Source organism: Choristoneura fumiferana, chromosome 24 (genome assembly GCF_025370935.1).
Source record: "Choristoneura fumiferana chromosome 24, NRCan_CFum_1, whole genome shotgun sequence".
NCBI lineage: Eukaryota > Metazoa > Arthropoda > Insecta > Lepidoptera > Tortricidae > Choristoneura > Choristoneura fumiferana.
In genome coordinates this window covers 7,924,432-7,941,897 of record NC_133495.1, presented here as the reverse complement: position 1 = coordinate 7,941,897, position 17,466 = coordinate 7,924,432, and the positions used below count along the sequence as shown (strand labels likewise).

Sequence of the window (17,466 nt, the reverse complement as noted above, 5' to 3'; positions counted from 1 at the left end):
ATCGCTGTGTGAACGGGCTCGTAGCTGTAGTACCTATACTTTTAACGGAGAAGCAAGGTAAATTATTGTTCAACTATGGCCAGCCGCGGCTTTAGGGGGTGGCGAACAGGGCAATCGCCCGGGGCCTCGCGCAACATCCCAAGCAAATTAAAAAAAATATAGATTTTTAACTATATTTTCGCATCACATACTTTTCACGAAGGACAAAGGGCCTCGCAAAGACCTGCCGCCTGGAGCCTCGCAATGGGTAAGGCCGCCGCTGACTATGGCATTTAATATGGTTTTACTAGATGCGAGGCATCCGAAGGCACTTAACTCACGTCTCTCTGACTTTCCGGGTTGCCCAATGAAAATCACTCCACGCCGCTGGTGCTAGCTAAAGGTAACTCCGGGCATTAGTGCTTTGTGATCTATGGTGTAGTGTCACTAGTATGTAATGCCAAGTGCCTCACGAATGAATGATATTTTCGTCACGTAATTTAATTCTAAACCGTACAATAATGTATTAATCGTAGATGCTAATTAATGTAGACTTTCCTTGCCATGACGCGTACAGTCTGCGTCAGATATTATGTACAGTACAGCCAACCAAAAAATGATTTACCATCCTAAGAGCGCTTACACGCTATACGATCCGATAACGGACGCTTATACAATATTGGCGCAAGTAGAATGTATCAAATCGGATTCAATGCCCGATAATCAGGTAATCTGAAATGCAGTGCTTCTATTTTTTTAATGACACTCAGTAAATATCGTTTTTTTTTTATTTTGATTAAAAATTCAAATGCTATGTGGCAATCATAAAATGCTGTGTGGAGTTTTTGATGTGCGGTCAATAGCAATTGAAGCACTGATCGAAACCCTATAAGGATCATACATGAATTACATGGGGGATCTGGTGATTTTCATACAAACGTATTATTTCCGAGTTTCATACATAAAAGTGTGACAGTTAAAGGGCTCCCCCTTCAAAGCACAAAATTTGCGATACCTTATTTTTGGATACCTTCAGTCCAAACACGGAGACGACATTAGACGTGGGACATTAAAAAAAACACTAGATAGTTCGTATGTTTACTTTCCACGATATTGAATCAGCGTACAACACCGATATCGGACCGGATATTGTGAAAGCGCTCTTAGAATTTAATTTGCATGTCATAAAACGTCAAAATACATTTTGCACTCACAACTTAATGTGATAAAAATAATTAGTGCAGTGCGACACTAAGGGGCTGTTTCACCATCCATTGATTAGCGTTAACCGACGGTTAAATGTGATGCCGTCTCCGTCTATTCGAACAAAACAAATAGAGACGGCATCACATGGTGAAACAGCCCCTTAGTCATTTTTGGTATACCTTGCCAAGCTTGTGCATGACACGGTAGAACCCTGTCGCAGTCAGCATTTGCCGTACTTATCAAAAAAATATAGACAAGGACGGCAGAGGCTCCCCGAGATAGACCCACCGAATGTCACTTACGAACTTGTCAAAGTCAAAGTTAAAACCGATATTGCCAATGTCCTCAGTCCTTACTACTTTTATAAAAAGTCGTATCTCAAAAGCAATGGTTTTACAATACAATACGAACTTCAAACGGTGCACTTTAAGGTTCATTTTAGTTTACATGTCGATGATACGATCTTTTCTAAAAAAAATACATGATTTCTGACAGTGATATTGATACAGACTGTACTGGTCGTATAATCAATATAGGCAAGTATAAAACTCAGCGCGTGTTTTTCCATTTAAATTACTAAGAAAGAGATTAACTGATTTTTCACACCTCAAACTTGTTCATTTGACACACGACCGCCAAGTACCTAATGAGATTATCGTTAGAAGTAAAATACTAGTAGGGATTAAAATAAAATAGCAACCCTACCATCTCAAAGAGGCTTCTTATTTTAATTTTTAAAAATAACTGAGGCAATGAGGGCTTCTTGACAGGCTATATCGCTAGATGGCGTTAGTATCGTGACGTTTGACGTTTCAGTCTTGCTGGCGATTGGCTCATTTTGTATACAATCACAAATGTGACACAAATGTCAAAGTTGTCAAACGTACCTGACGATATGAGCGCCAACTGGCATGTCACAGGGACCCTCATTTAGTGACTTGATTTTTTTTTAATTTAAAATGCTTTAACACGTTCAGCCCCAGTGACACAACGTCTGTGACTTTTTAGTTCTTACTCCTATGCCAGTGACACGTATTTGTGACTGCTGTGGGCTATGCGCTATGCCTGGCGTAAAAGCTTAGTGAATCGCGTTCGGCTCCGGCAACGTTCCGCTAAGCCCTTACGCTATGCCAGCCTTTAGGAGGTACGAATTATTTTGACACGACATGCGTGCCATTGGCATAGGAGTAAGAACTAAAAAGTCACAGACGCTGTGTCACTGGCACCGGAATGTATTACGTCTGTGACACGTATACGTGTCACTGGCTTAGAAGTGACTGCTGTGGGATGCGTGAGCATAGCGTAAGAGCATAGTGGATCGTGGCCGAGGCCGAACGTTTTAATATGGCTATAATTTTATATGAAAACTTCTAGTATGTTCTATATTTGTTTTTTGTTTTTGCTGTCTGACTCCAGTTGTAAGATATTGGAGAACTTGAGTATGCAGGGTAACCATCCTCTTTTACCTAAATAGCTATCTATCCTATGTACAATCGCCATCAGATAATTCGGAGCGGCCAAGGTGATCAAAAATATCGAAACATGAACTCTAATGTCTTGAGAATAGATTGCATTTTTCGATTTTTTAGACCACCTCGGCAGCTCCGAATTATCTGATGGCAACTTTACCTAATCTCACCTCTATTACAACGACGTCATACATAACCCATTCGTTGGCCAATGACCTAGTTATTTAATCTTAATTTCGCCAGTACTTTGAAAAAATGTCGTATCTCTAATCAGTACGTGAATAAAATTAATTCTTAAAATAATGTTCGTAAAGTTTTTGATATACGAGCTTTTCTAAAAGTAGTGACGAATTACTTCGTTGTATTAGAGATGTGATTTAAAGAGCTAAGCAGCTCTGAGTATTATATATATAATTGGCCAGTTTTTTTTCCTCAAACAAACGCAAAATTTAATCTGTTTTCTCATGCTAGTCCTCAACAGTCATGCACGTTTGCTATCGCATATAAAGCGATACGCTATCTATCTAGTTAAAAATATACTGATTGGCAAAAAACCTGGTCCTCAAATGTATGCAATAATAGGTAATTTTGTATGCAGAGTGGGCCAAATTTTGTGCCGCTGAGTGTAAACAACACTAATAAATCTGTTTAATTATACTTGTTACGGGATATAGACAGTCATTATCTTTAATGAGTTTACGATATTAGCACGGTATACGTCCTGTAATAAATATAATTTAACGAAACTATGAATAGTTAATAAATGTTACTAATTAATCTATGTATCACATATGATGCACGCGTAAGAGTTGTATGAAACAGGTTCTTCCCGATATGCCTTCATTTCGATGTGATAGATATACACTCGGAGACTAATAAATTGCAACAATTTTCATAATTTAAGATGTAGATATACTGTAAATCATCATGGTTGAGGAGCTAACTTACGAGCTTCTCAAATCTTACTAGCTAAAGTACGTCACACCAATCTTGACCATTTTTAGCCCCCCTCCTCCCCCTTGTCACATGTATTGCAAGAAAATTGCAATTATTTTGTTCCAGTGTCACAAACCGCCTGACTGCTTTCCCCCTATTTCTCAACTAGCTTCAGTTATCAGTAAACTAGACTGACCAGCGAGTTGTCCACGCATTTTTTACAAAACTTTAATCTGGTATCATTTTTAAAACTGTCAAAATTGACATATTTTCATTCTAGCCCGGCTTATATAATTTTGATACTTCTACTATAAGAACCTTCTACTTAAATAAATTATTTTTTGTTTAATTCAACCTCCTACCATCGTCAAAATGCAAATTTTATAAGATTATGTTAGAATTAAAATTTTGGAGGACATATTCAATGCCAATCTGGTCAAAATGGTCCAAAAATTGATGTATCTGGACTGCACGTAAATGGGAACTCATTAAATTTCCCAAGGCTCCTAAAGTGCTTCATCAAGTTTCACACATTACTACATGAATTTTGATGCACCTTGAAGAGTCCAAAAATAGAAATTTTAAATAATATCTAACTAAGTATCAACATCGTTTAATCAGTGTACAGCAAGTGTTGTCAGCCTCTTTTTTTTTTAATTTGCCGCGCTTTCTCGTGGACAGCTTTCGTTGACCAGTCTAGTTGAGAAAGCTTGCTTATAAATAAATACGAACTTTTACGACAAAATACGATGGCGAAACATTACTCACTACCATTACATGTGATACGATGTTTGACGCCTTGCTGTCTGAGAATTGGTGCAGTTTATTAGTGCCAATATGGTTAATTCTGTAGCCCGCTAGTGCAGTTTACAAGACACGCTTCTCGCCACGCAGCGGCCGTGTTCACGATCAAATAAATATAATACAATAACAAGGCTGTTTGTTTTATTACCCTGTCTACCATGCGAAATATTTAATCAATAGTGAATTTGAAATCCAATGGTTTGTATAGCAGAGCAACTACCTTGATCAACATACGCCTTTATACGTCCCTCTGCTGGGCACAGGCTTCCTCTTAGTATAAGAGGGCTTGCGCAGTAGTTCTCCAAAAGCATAGTTTAAAAAATAGGCAGACTGTACCTTACCTATTGTACCTGCTTTGCCTTACCTAACAATGTTTGTATTTATTAATTAATGAGTAATTTGCTATCATAGGTACCTACAATATCTTTCGGTGATAACCGGTTACGGCACATTACTATTTATGAGACGCAAAAAACAGGTAACACATGAAACGTCATTTTAGTATCTCGAATTATGGGACAGACCGTGGACAGACCATAGTATTAAGTCTTGGATATATTTAAATCAGTGGTGGGATTGATTTGAAATTTAGTATATAAATTTATAAAACTGTATACTCACAGTACATTGTTTAATACCACCCTAGATCTTGTTACTTCACAAAGTTTTATCCAACTCCATCAAATTATATACTTAAGATTGTGTCAGGAGTGATTAAGTACCTATGTGCGTTAGAATTTAGAAAACACAGTCTGGTGCCTGCTATGGAGTCATGCTTATCACCTTCTAATATTATAAATGCGAAAGTTTGTGAGTGTGTTTGTTGTTCAGCGTGAATCATGCTGAAACGGCTGGGTGGATTGGGATAAAATTTGTCAAAAAGTTAGTTTATAACCTGCATTAAAACAGGATACTTTTTATCCCGATATTCCCACGGGACAGGGATAAAATCTCGAAATAGCAATCGCTTGGCTAAGACTCATGAAATTTGGAATGTAGGTAGCTGGATGTCTGGAATAACACATAGGCTACTTTTTATTCTGATATTCCCACGGGATAGGAATAAGATCACGAAATTTCAACTGCTGGGTTTAGTCTTGAAATTTTGGAGAGTTGTTCTTAACAAGACCTCAATGAAGACCATGATGTAAATTTTGGGAATTCCCAGGGGAATTTTGTAAAGTCCCGGAGTTTTAATTGTAACTATCAGATCAAATAGTTTACAGGTGCAAAGCTGCGGGTAAACTCTAGTGAATGTCATAATGAATTGCCTGTTTAAAGGGACACAAACTCAAAAAAAAAAAAAAAATGGCATAAATATTTAATAGAATAATAAACATTTTATTTACACTTTTGAGCCATGGTTATTCTATAATGTACTAGCCCATGCTGTGAGTTAGTAAAGAATTTGTTCAGGAATAACTCAATTATTTGGATAAATGGTATCCTATTATTTATTCTGGTTTTCTAATAGGATGTGTGCAAAATTTAATGGCAATCAGTTCAACAGTGAAAGCATAACAAACAAACAAAATCACTTTTACATGTATTATATTAGTAAAGATCAGAAATGAATGCAACAAATAGTTATACAGACTATTAAATATTACGTTGGCAGTAAGAATCACAATTTAAACCTTTGTAATAAATAAATGAACACAAGCTCTCACACTAACAAGATCTAAATGTATATTGCAGTCCAAAAATATTACTTTTCCCATGGCTAACATCCAAAACGACTATTTCTATTAATTATTAAGATATTGAGTCTTTCACTGTTTTCATGTAATCTGACTTGATTTTGTCCCTTTCTTCAACTTCTGGCAGGAAGGGATGCACGCCTTTCGCTTTGCGGTCACTGTACACCTTTCCCTAAAGAAAAATAAGTATTTAAAATACAAAATTGCAATGAGCAAGTGCTCAAAATCAAGCTGATTTGTTGCCTATATATTATTATTATTATTATATTATTTGTTGCTGTATTGAACTGTTTATAACCAAAACTTACCCAAAATTTCTTACAAGTGTTGTAATTATCAAAATAAGCTTCACATTTCTTATGATCAAATCCATGTTTATTTAGACATTCATAAGATTGATCTTGCTCCTGAAATGTAAAATTACATAATTTATTTTTTCAATTTGAGGGCAACATGTTTGTTTATTTTTCGTAATTTTAACAAACCTTCAAGCAGGGATTCATTCGTGCGGCTTTAGTATTAACAAGTTTCGTCATTTTTAATTTAATACCTTTACTTATGTTTATTTTTACAACACGAGTATAAAGTATTAATATTCCAAAAAATATTTACGCCAAAGCGAAATTGTATTTTACGTAGCTCTGTTGGTTGATTCAGGCCATCTGTCACTTGTGTGCCCTCACCCTATTCTTGTAACTTTTTTCTTGTATCTGCCTGCGGGGCTACTACGAAATTTGAAAATCGAAGTTCGTGTCGTTCCGTTCCTCTGACACTTATACAATTTAATACGAGAGTGAAAGGGGTGGTACGATACGAACTTCGATTTTCAAAGCCCTCTATGGTCGAGCGAGGTAGTGGTACAGTCACCAGGATTAATATCTGCCACAGCAGAGCGTGCAAAATATCTGACACGTCCTTCCGGCCCTAGAAATAGAGTCGTATCAGATATTTATGCACGCTTGTTGTGTCAGATATTGGTGATGGTGACTGTACAATTAAAAGAAATTGGAGTGAATGAAAAGTAACAGTGTTTTTCCGAAATTGAAGATGTTTTTTTTCCAGCGATAAAGCTCAACCAAAAGCTCAACATTTTTAGCTTTGACGCTATATGTCACGTGTCCAGATTTCACGTTGGAAATTTGGAATGGAAACAAGCGTCGAGCGACTGTATGTGGCCGCACCTCTATTTCGATGGAAAAAAGTTACAAGCAATGGACGGATAGACGGGTCATTTAGTAAAAAAAAAAAATGATATCATAGAAAATGCATGAAAAGTGAAAAACTTAATAAGCAAATAAAATGATACTATTTCTGATTCCATCTATTCCCCTTTTGTTCTTCGTCTGAGACTAGTCTGCACTAGCACGACGATGCAAATGTGAAGTGCTGCATGCATGCTGCCGCCTTTGTATTCTTATTTCTATATTACAGCAGGGAAATAATGGACTTAAACAACTTGACACCTATCAAACGTTAGTTTTCTATTACCATGTGAATTCGCCAATAAAAATGAGATTGAGCGCAAAGTCAGCCAATGACGTCTTTGCATATCAAGCTATTACTAATCTCGTAGAAATGTTGCTGTTGAAAACTAGCTAAAATTGCGACGCGAGCGAGAGTCGAATAACAGCCTTTTTGTAAAAGCAATAATCGTCTAATTAATTTAATAAAAACTTTTATACTTAACAATGCTATATTGCTAAATGAAGTGCCTAAATATTTTGATGGTTTTATATAAGTAGTGTATTAAATGCTAGCGTGATGTCGAAGAACAAAATCGCCGCTCGGATAGACAGTCAAAATGTTGAAGTCAAAACTAAAGTAAGTTAATTTCTAATTTTCCTTCGAATTAAGTGAGTCATGTTATCTTAGAGGCCTAATTTATTTTGTTAGGGCAATGAGTAGTTGATTTATTGTAGTGTTGGGTGATGATGAGTACAGGAATGTTCGTAGGCAGTGGTTACCAAGGTGAATCAAGATAAATTGTATAATTACGAGTCGGTTGAATGAAAAACACGTACTCTGTAATCAGTTATCATTTAAATAGCATTTATTTACTATATGGACAGCTCAAAGCTACTTATTTAAACAATACATTCACTTTTTGATCTGCTTTTACATGTACAGTATTTGACCTAGCTGTTTTTACATTACATTCAAATTAACATAAGGAGATAATTATCTCACATTAATTGTATTCCTTATTTGCATTGTAATTCGTTTTGTTGATACTGAAATAGGCAGTTAAACTTCTCATATAATATAAGCATAGTCACTGAAGCATGGATGAATTAAAAAAAGGTATTCCCAGACAAAGCACCAAAGAAAGAAGATGTATATTACAACACACATTCCCCCAATATATCTCAGACAATATCCAACTTGATCCATGCCAAATTTAAGGCTATCTTTTTCTTTTTTATTTCAATCAGCAGAATTTGTTCTTATCAAAACAGATGAGACTAGAATACAGTACTATTTTTGGTTTCCACATATGAGGGGTTAATATAATGTGTATGTGTGTCTACACAACAAATGCTTGTGACTGTATGTTTATAAGGCTTTAAGGAATTTTGTCAATAAAATATAATATCTACATATGTGTGCTGTACAATTGTCTTGGCAACCGACTAATCGGCTAGTTGCTAGTCGGCCAAGTCGTGATCGGCACATCTCTACTATCCAACATACCCCACACTATAGGGTTAACTCGAAAAAAAAACTCCACTATGTGTATGTGACATACCCTATAAAAATAAAAATTATTTTACCACTGTCAGCATCTGGTATGTATATTCATGCCATATTACAGCTTTCTAGTACTAACGGTCTCTGAGCTTAACCGCAGACAGACAGACGGACAGACATGGCGAAACAATAAGGGTTCCTTGTTAAAAAATCTTTTTAGTCCATCAGTTAGATTATCAGAAAATATTGGATGCAAATTTTTTTTTGATTATCAAAGCGCATCAAAGTTCAAGAGTGAGGGCCGGTGAAGTCACTTAGCAAAAAGCATATGTAGGTGTGATGTAAATAGAGAATCCATTCATCCATACTAAAAATCCCAGGATCGAATTCACTAGATGTAAACCAGCTATATTATTATTATTATCATTGAAATAATACACTAGCAGCTCTTAGTGCTGATGCGTGTATATCACTGCACTTGTGTTTTTAGTCTTTAAGTGTTTGTCTAGTCTATTTTTAAACTGTTCAGTGAAGGTGTACTTATCACAAGTTCAAGGAGGGCATTCCACGAGTTAACAACACAATAGGGTAAGAAATATGGTATGTCCAAAATTTTTTGTTTAATTGGCAAAAGAAGAATATGTGTCTGATATATTTTTTAAACTAACTGACTGACTAATTATATATTTTTAGGAATCCAGCCTATGGTAAAGGGTTCCCATAAAAAAAAATCTGGCACTGCAGTATGGAGCCTTTTGTGTGTCAGTTCTATTCTCACATGGCCAGTTTCTTGTTAGCTTTTCAACTATCTGATAGTAAAAGTACAGTTAAGCAACTTGTCTGATAATGAAGGCTTATAAGATAAGCTAGCATGCTTGCTATAATCTAATGGCAAACATAGATATTTACAGAATAGAGAGACTGAAAAAGCATGGTAAACTCCTTGATAATAATTAGTGCATTGTCATTTTATACAGGGTGTGTTCTTATAAGTTTGACGCCAATATTTGTCTACCTGTGGCATCATAGCTCTTAAATGGATGAACTGATTTCGATGCGGTTTTTTTACGTGAAAACAAGTTTCAATCAATCATCATTCAATCTAAATTTAGGACCTATAAATCTCTATCCCGCTAAAGATAAGGTCAATTCATAAATCTATTAAAAGTTTTTGGTAAAAATTTCATTTTTAATAAAAGTTTTTTTTTTATTGTCTGTACTTTCTGACAACTTGCATTGTCACCCAAACTACATTTGCATACCAAATTTCAAGTCCATGCCATTAACCGTTGAAGAGTTCCGTCCTGCGGAGACGATCCTGGCCGGACTACCAGAATGTCACTACCATATTATTGTATTGTTACGCAATTTACATAAGTATGCCAAATTTCAAGACAATCTGACTACTAGAAGTGGGTCAAATTTAACTTGCAAGATTTTACGCGCACATAGTCACATATGTACATAGATACATACAAGATACATTTCAAGTTAAATAAAAGCTTTTAAAAAAGTAAAGTCAATATTATATTTCAGTTTGACGCAGAATTCCGTCGGTTCTCCCTCGTCCGGACGGAAAAGCTCAAGTACGAGGACTTCAAAGCCCTGATTGAGAAGCTGCACCGGCTGCACGATGTGACCTTCCTCATCTCATACACGGACCCGAGGGACGGGGATCTGCTCCCAATCAACAATGATGATAACCTGGCGAGGGCACTGCTCACTGCACGGCCGCTTCTCAGGGTCATCATACAGAGGAAAGGTAGGTCCAGTGCAGACTTACCAAGATCCCTGAACTCCTGGACGGCTTTCTAATTTGTTGCCAACAATATTTTTCTTATGAATCATTTCCCAACTGTTTTATATTGACAAACATTATTTTTCTAACTAAGTACTTCAAGATAGGTATCTAACTTAACCTAACCTATAGGGTTCTACAGGAACCTGAGGCGGTATTGTCTGTCAAACATGCTGATGTTTGCAATCGCATTCACCAGTTCTTTCTACCCTCGTCTTATGCCATGTGACAGAAGGAAGTGATGAAAACGAATGTGTTTCCAAATTTGTTTGACAATAAGGCCTCTGAACAGTTTACAGCTTCAGAAAAAAAAGCGTTCATCCATAAGACCACCATTATTGGGAAAATAATCTTTCGGGAAAATATTTTTGGCGATAAGCCAAGATCCCGTGCCGGACTCAGGCTCCGTTTCCACCAGAGATGTGCGAGCGAAGATGTGTTGCGATGAATGTGTTTTTCGTGAACCAATAGAAATGCTTCATTTACCTCGCCTCACTCTTCTCAGCTGTTTCCACTAGAGAAGAGATGTTCTGTGCGAGGATAGGTAAATGGCGTTTCTATTGGTTCATTAGAAACATGTTCCTCGCAAAACATCGATCAAGATTAAAGACGGCCCTGTCTGGTCATCAGTCTGTCAAGATCCTCTTTTTCAGGAACCTGTGAAATTAATATTCAGGCTTGCAATCACCTGCAGCTATAAAAAAAAAATCGAATTTCACAATCACAAGATCCGTCTATTTTAATTTATAGCTAATAAACCAAGTGATTAAATCAAAGTAGGTGTACACTTTAATGAGCCATTATAAATTTATAATTAAGGATAGCATGCCAATTATAATTATATTCAACTATGTCCTTTTATATAAGCGATGACGGGTGAAGTCTATAGAAAACAGTAGGGCATGTTTACTTCAAAAGGAAGTTCATTAGCATATAATAAGATTATTGAAAGAGATAATACTTGTATTTGACGCTTGTTGGTACGGCTAGGTAGGTATGGGTAATGGGTATGAGTAGCAAACATAAAATGTACCTACTCATTAAGAGTATTCAGTTAAGATTTTCAGTTTTTTTATCCCCTTGGAAAAAAAAGATTGTTGATTTTTCAAACAATTGTTTATTAACAAAATATTAGCAAGCTAGCTGCCAAGTGCGAGTTGGACCTTGCGCACCAGGGCTCCGTATACATTAAAAGCAAGCCAAAGATAACTTTGTATTTCATAGTAATTCTATGAAAAACGGAAGATCGTAATTTTTGATCACGAGAGAAAGCTACAAAGGATTACAGACTTGAGTGTTTGATATTAATTTCAACTTTTGTACTTCCACGCGTTTCTGGGACAAAAAATCTTGCTTGATAAACAGACAGACGATCAATGGAGTGATCCTTTATAGGTATAGAACCCTAAAAATTATAAATGATATTACGAAATTAATTTATTTTATTACCCATGAATTATATTACTTCCCAATTTTTTATTTTTTCTTAAATACTAAAACAGCATTTTCCGCATTCCTACAACTAGCACAAAATAGAACAAAACAATCTGACCACTATTATTACAACCATAATTACGTATAACGCCTTATGCATTTGAGGGTCACAGTTATACTGGACATACAAGGAGTGTCATATAAGAAGCAGTACCAAAAAATCTTGGACCACTGTTAAATTGAAGATATATGGTTTTCAGAGACACAGTTATGGTGGTTGGTCGCTCAATGCACATCTACTGGTGCGTTAAGGCAGGTTCAATACACGTGATTGTCGACAAGTCATAAGATGTTAGCGGTTTTATTTAATTTTTGTCGGTACTGTTTCGGTAGTAGCAGTTAGGTATAAAAATTACAAAGACCGAACAATCTTTCCTAACAAGAATAAAGTCAAAAATTTAAAAAAAAGGAATGACAGATATGCCTCGGTCTATGGTCTATTAAATGTTGGTTGCTTGCTCCCAAAATGTTTAAATTGCGTAAATAATACTCGTTAGCTAATAATTGCTAAAATTAGTAATATACTGGTGCCATTCAACCGTATAGGTCAATGAATTACGTTACAATATATTAAAAATTCTTATTCTTCTTAAAATGTTTGGTGACTCGAATTATATAAAGCAAAACCAACGAGACGAAATACAAATCACCCTTGTCTCACGCGACGCGTCCATATGAGTATCTCGCTCTTTTCTTTCTTATCGGCTCGTCAATAACATAACCAACAAAGCTAATGGCTGACTATAATTTTATTGTCCTTGAAAACTTTAAAAGCTGTCGAAGCCATTGCATTTCAGCAAGTTATAAGTTGTTATAAGTTGCCAGTGACAACGGTATGCATTTTGCAGGCATCAATGTTGACCGCTGACCGCTTTTGACTTGCGCCTATTTTTAAATCAAACCATTTATACTATTCTCGTGCCATGGTCATGGATACAAAGCGTCGGCGTAATTCAATTATGTGTACGTGTGTATGTATGGTGTAGTATAAGGGTGTGGATAATATTGTTAGAGACCGGAACAGTCATTATCTCCGACATTTTGTTAGGATTTTCCTTTATTTTTGTTTGTGTTCGCTATTGTCCGTTATACCTATTCTGTTCTGAGACAATTAACATCGTTTTATTCATGTGTGAGTTATGGAAGTGGACACATTTTAGCCATATTTAGTCATGTACTCGTTAAGGTTACTTTACTACTTTATTTATTACCTAGGCAGGAGGAGAGTAGTTAATGACGACGTAGTAAACAGATTTTAGAGAGAGAGAGAGAGAGAGAGAGAGACATTTATACATATTCGATACACACTTGCTCAGTTTAACCATTTTCGAACAATTAAACCTTAACAAGTCAGGCCAGGATTTGATTGGATTTGATTTTACATGCTTAAATCCCGATTCTATGGTAATATCGGCATAAAAAGTAGCTTATAGTAGTTTATTCCCGATATCTAGTCAAATATCTACAGTCACCTGCATTAGCAATACCTGACATATTCTACTGACCCTAGAAATAGAGTCGTATCAGATATTTATGCACGCTGTTGTGTCAGATATTGGTACTAATTGTGGATATGTGCTTTTATACAATCTGTTCTGCATGTAGCTGTGTGTGTAATCATTCACTTCAACTTTCGTGGCACTACATCCACACCCGAATCCATCCGCCGTTTTAGCGTGAAAAAGTAACAAACACTTGACTTTTGCATTTATAAAATTATACGCAATAACCTATACCTTTCTGAGTAACTAGTTACCATTAGTCAGCTACACTTATTCGGAAACCTGGCCAGTTGTACGCAACTGCGTTGTGAGTTGAGTAATGCCTTTGTTGACATTCCTTGGCTGCGAAATTTCCTGATACACAGTATCACAATTGTACTTCAATTATAGACATATAGGATACTAGCTGTTGCCCGCAAGTCTGCCTCCCGTAGGGTGGAAAGTTTGCACTTTCCCAAGATATACAGTTAAAGTATTTAGCCTACAAGACCCAAAAAATACGGAATAATTACTCAAAGGAATCCTTTATTTTAAAAAAGAAACTAATTGAATTCATACATTCAAAGGGTCTGTTTCACATTGTTCAAGTAAGTACAAAATGGTAAACAACAAATAAAGTATGTGGCAGCTAAATCTTTTTCTTTTTACAACATTTCTGCGTCCTAATTGGGATTCATAATTTATATCAATGCACACCAATATAAAGAACTAGTGTTTACCCGCTGCTTTGCACGCGTAAATCATTAGATACAGCAGTTGAATTGAATTTCCGGGATTTTATTAAATTCTCGTGGGAATTCCCTAAAATTACATCGTGGTCATTGATTAAATTAAAACTCCCATGCAAATTTTAATAGTGTCGAGATATATCCCTAGGGATAAAAGTAGCCTATGTGTTATTCCAGATGTCTAGCTATCTATATACCAAATTTCATGACTCTTAAGCCCAGCGGTTGTTAGTTCGAGATTTTATCCCTATCCCGTTGGAACATCGAGATAAAAAGTATCCTATGTTTTAATCCAGGTTATAAACTAACTTTTTGCCAAATTTTATCCAAACCCGTTTAGCCGTTTCAGCGTGAATAAGTAACAAACATACTCACTCACTCACAAACTTTCACAATTATAATATTAGTAGGAAGTAGGATATCATTTGTCACTAATTGTCACCTATCTATGGGCTCATTTGGTATCTTCTTCCTTCTAATAAGGGACTCGATGTAGACGCACAATGCTTCTATTATACCTTTCGACGTGATTATCTCAGGGCGGATAATATGGAACGAGCGTACGAAAATCGAAACAGGAATGACCTTATTGATATTTTTCCTTACTTAATCCACACTGCAATCAAAATTCTGGAGCCTGTTGTTCTTAGCAAGTTAATTGAAGGTAGTTAAAGTTAAAATAGAAGGTAGTTGTCATTTACACCTATTTTTTTCGGGGAGAAAATGCAGTTACGCATTCCGTCCAGCCGGGGGACCGGGACGGGTATGTGGGACTCCCGGAGCAGAAGGCCCTGGCCTACCCACTAAAAACTTCCCGGAATTTCCGCCTCGCCGCATAGCGACCCTGCCAGCGGCTGTCGCCATTAGGCAACCCACCTCGAAGATTTGTCATTTACACCTTGAAACAAGTGCAGTGCAATTCTTAGGTCCCGCTTATACCCTCTCTTTCTGGCTACCCCTCACGAAACATTTTTGCCCCTTTTGGGATAATTATCCCTTAGTTCGGTACCAATGCTATATATATATTGATCTTCAACTTTCGATCTGGTTTCAGGTGACAGCCTCGAGGAGCTCAACGGATATGGAACGATGCGGCACCGGAACTTCATCTCCTCAATCCTGAGCGGTACACCGGCCAAGAACAAGGGACTGGCCATATCCAACCCTCACGACTTCCGGATGGTTAGTATCCGGTTTAAAGGACCATATTGAGAGTAAAAAAAGAGGCCGATAAACAAAAACTGTAGATAGCGAATGTTAAGAAGGCCTAGGCTATTTTGTGGCGTCTAAATTTACCAGAAAAACCACCTATGCACCGATATTTGTTTGTTTGTTTTTTTTATTTTTTACTAAAATTAAGCAAAAACCATATTCTATGATGTTACGCTGAAATATAAGGTTACGTTTAAGTTCTTGTTCTATTTGTAAATAACATACTACAGTGAATATCTTATTAATTTTAAAAAGTAGTTAAGTATAATGCACATATAAAAATAAAGATAATATTTACCTAAATTTGGAACAGGAATCAAATGAAACAACAGCTACTCACACAATATCAACTGCATATTTATACATTTCTTTTACAGGTATCGGCTATTATCGACGTGGACATAGTGCCCGAAACGTGTCGGAGGGTGAAACTGCTCAAGCACGGCTCAGATCGACCCCTAGGATTCTTTATAAGGTAATAAACAACATAACTCATTTTACATTCATTTCACACCGCCACTTCCCTTCGGCCCTAGCTTAAGACTTATTATGTGCTATCACAACTACGAAACTGAATTTTCCTGAGATAAAAATAGCCTAGCCAATTTTATAATCCCACCTTCTGGCCCAAAAACTATGTGGCAGATGGTCACATCAATCCCTTATTAGCCTATCCTATCCCACTGTTGAACAAAGGCCTTCCCCCGATAGTTCCACTGCTCTATGTCCACTGCATACATGGGCCAGTCCTTCAAGAAGTAGTCCAGTTCATCCCGCCATCGCCATCTAGGTCTCTTTGTGGTGATCTGCCTGCCAGGTCGGTTATCTTGGCCCACAACTCGTCCAGCGTGCGGCAAACCTGGCCAGCCCAGTCCCACTCCAACTTAGACGCCGTTCGACCTACATCAGTAATTTAAATCATGAAAGAAGTAGAGGAATAAAAAGTAGCTATATCCCACGTTAACCCCTCGTATGCTTAGAAGCGTATTCGTGCCAGTTCATGAACTGCGTAAGCACGGATACGTTCCAAATCTACGAAGCGGGCAACCTCTACTGACGTAAAGTTGCCGAACCGAGGTGTCAAATTCTGAAACGGCTCCCGCATACGAGGGGTTCAATGAAGTTGACTATCACGCAAAAGTTCACGCCGATCCATTGCTCCGTGACTCTACAAAGATACAGTAAAAACACTACAAACAACTTAGCTAAGCAGTCTACGTTTTCATATTCAACCGTCCACAGAGACGGTACGTCGGTCCGCGTGACACCCAACGGCGTTGAGCGGTCGCCGGGCATCTTCATCTCGCGGCTCGTGCCCGGCGGGCTGGCCGAGTCCACCGGCCTGCTCGGCGTCAACGACGAGGTGTTAGAAGTCAACGGCATCGACGTCTCTAACAAAACCCTCGACCAGGTAGGCATGCCTTCACAGAGATATGATCCCTGTAGTATCCTCAGAAACTATAAGAATGACCATCTAATGCACTTGGACTATCTAATCACATTCGTTTTCACCGGGCGCGCTAAAGTTCCCATAATTTTCACAAGTGATACTGTAATTTTTGTCCGAATTATTTATTACACTGAAACTGTTAATTTTTCTGAAAGGACCCGGGACCTAAAGTATGGAAAATTTGGTTTCAGTTAAATATCCTGAGATTTTGATATGTTAAAGATTTCAAAGTCCTGAACGAAAGTCTCTAGAGGTGCTACCTCTACTGTATTTCCCTTTCAGTTTAGTTTAGTTTTTTAGAGACTTTTGTTCAGGACTTTAAAATCTATAACATATCAAGATCTCAGGATATTTAGATCTGGGGCCCTTTTAAATGGTCGTCTTATAGAAAACTGTAGGTTAGGTTATTGGATTCAGAGAAATAAGAATTATGACAAACATGACATGATGATTCTATGATTCTGGCTTTCAACAACTATGCGAGTCGATTATAGACCCAT

The 17,466-nt window shown here is 37.0% G+C and overlaps 2 protein-coding genes across 3 annotated transcripts in view; one reads left to right on the top strand and one right to left on the bottom strand.

Moving 5' to 3' along the window:
- Positions 1 to 5,698: 5,698 nt before the first annotated feature.
- On the bottom strand, positions 5,699 to 6,773 carry LOC141441541 (coiled-coil-helix-coiled-coil-helix domain-containing protein 7). Its single transcript, XM_074106308.1, has 3 exons — positions 6,580 to 6,773; positions 6,403 to 6,501; positions 5,699 to 6,266 (listed from the first exon to the last, which is right to left on the bottom strand). Exons 1-3 carry the CDS (start codon positions 6,628 to 6,630, stop codon positions 6,150 to 6,152), a joined length of 267 nt encoding a protein of 88 aa, XP_073962409.1. The 5' UTR covers positions 6,631 to 6,773; the 3' UTR covers positions 5,699 to 6,149.
- Positions 6,774 to 7,610: 837 nt separating this feature from the next.
- Positions 7,611 to 17,466, top strand: part of par-6 (partitioning defective protein 6) — a 32,727-nt gene continuing 22,871 nt past the window's right edge. Inside the window, exons 1-5 of one of the 2 annotated variants that reach the window (XM_074106591.1) lie at positions 7,619 to 7,915; positions 10,319 to 10,544; positions 15,359 to 15,486; positions 15,894 to 15,991; positions 16,759 to 16,927. In XM_074106591.1, the coding sequence (XP_073962692.1) occupies positions 7,856 to 7,915; positions 10,319 to 10,544; positions 15,359 to 15,486; positions 15,894 to 15,991; positions 16,759 to 16,927 (681 nt within the window). In that variant the 5' untranslated portion in view covers positions 7,619 to 7,855. Of the gene's footprint in view, positions 7,916 to 10,318; positions 10,545 to 15,358; positions 15,487 to 15,893; positions 15,992 to 16,758; positions 16,928 to 17,466 lie in introns of both variants that reach the window. The other variant, XM_074106592.1, reaches the window with a different exon arrangement.

Bases quoted from the DNA above. Each gene is read 5' to 3' on its own strand.
- LOC141441541 (XM_074106308.1), bottom strand. From the start codon at position 6,630: ATGACGAAACTTGTTAATACTAAAGCCGCACGAATGAATCCCTGCTTG. The intron at 6,502-6,579 runs GTTTGTTAAAAT...TTTACATTTCAG, and splicing joins GAATGAATCCCTGCTTGAAG to GAGCAAGATCAATCTTATGA. The intron at 6,267-6,402 runs GTAAGTTTTGGT...ATTTTTCTTTAG, and splicing joins ACACTTGTAAGAAATTTTGG to GGAAAGGTGTACAGTGACCG.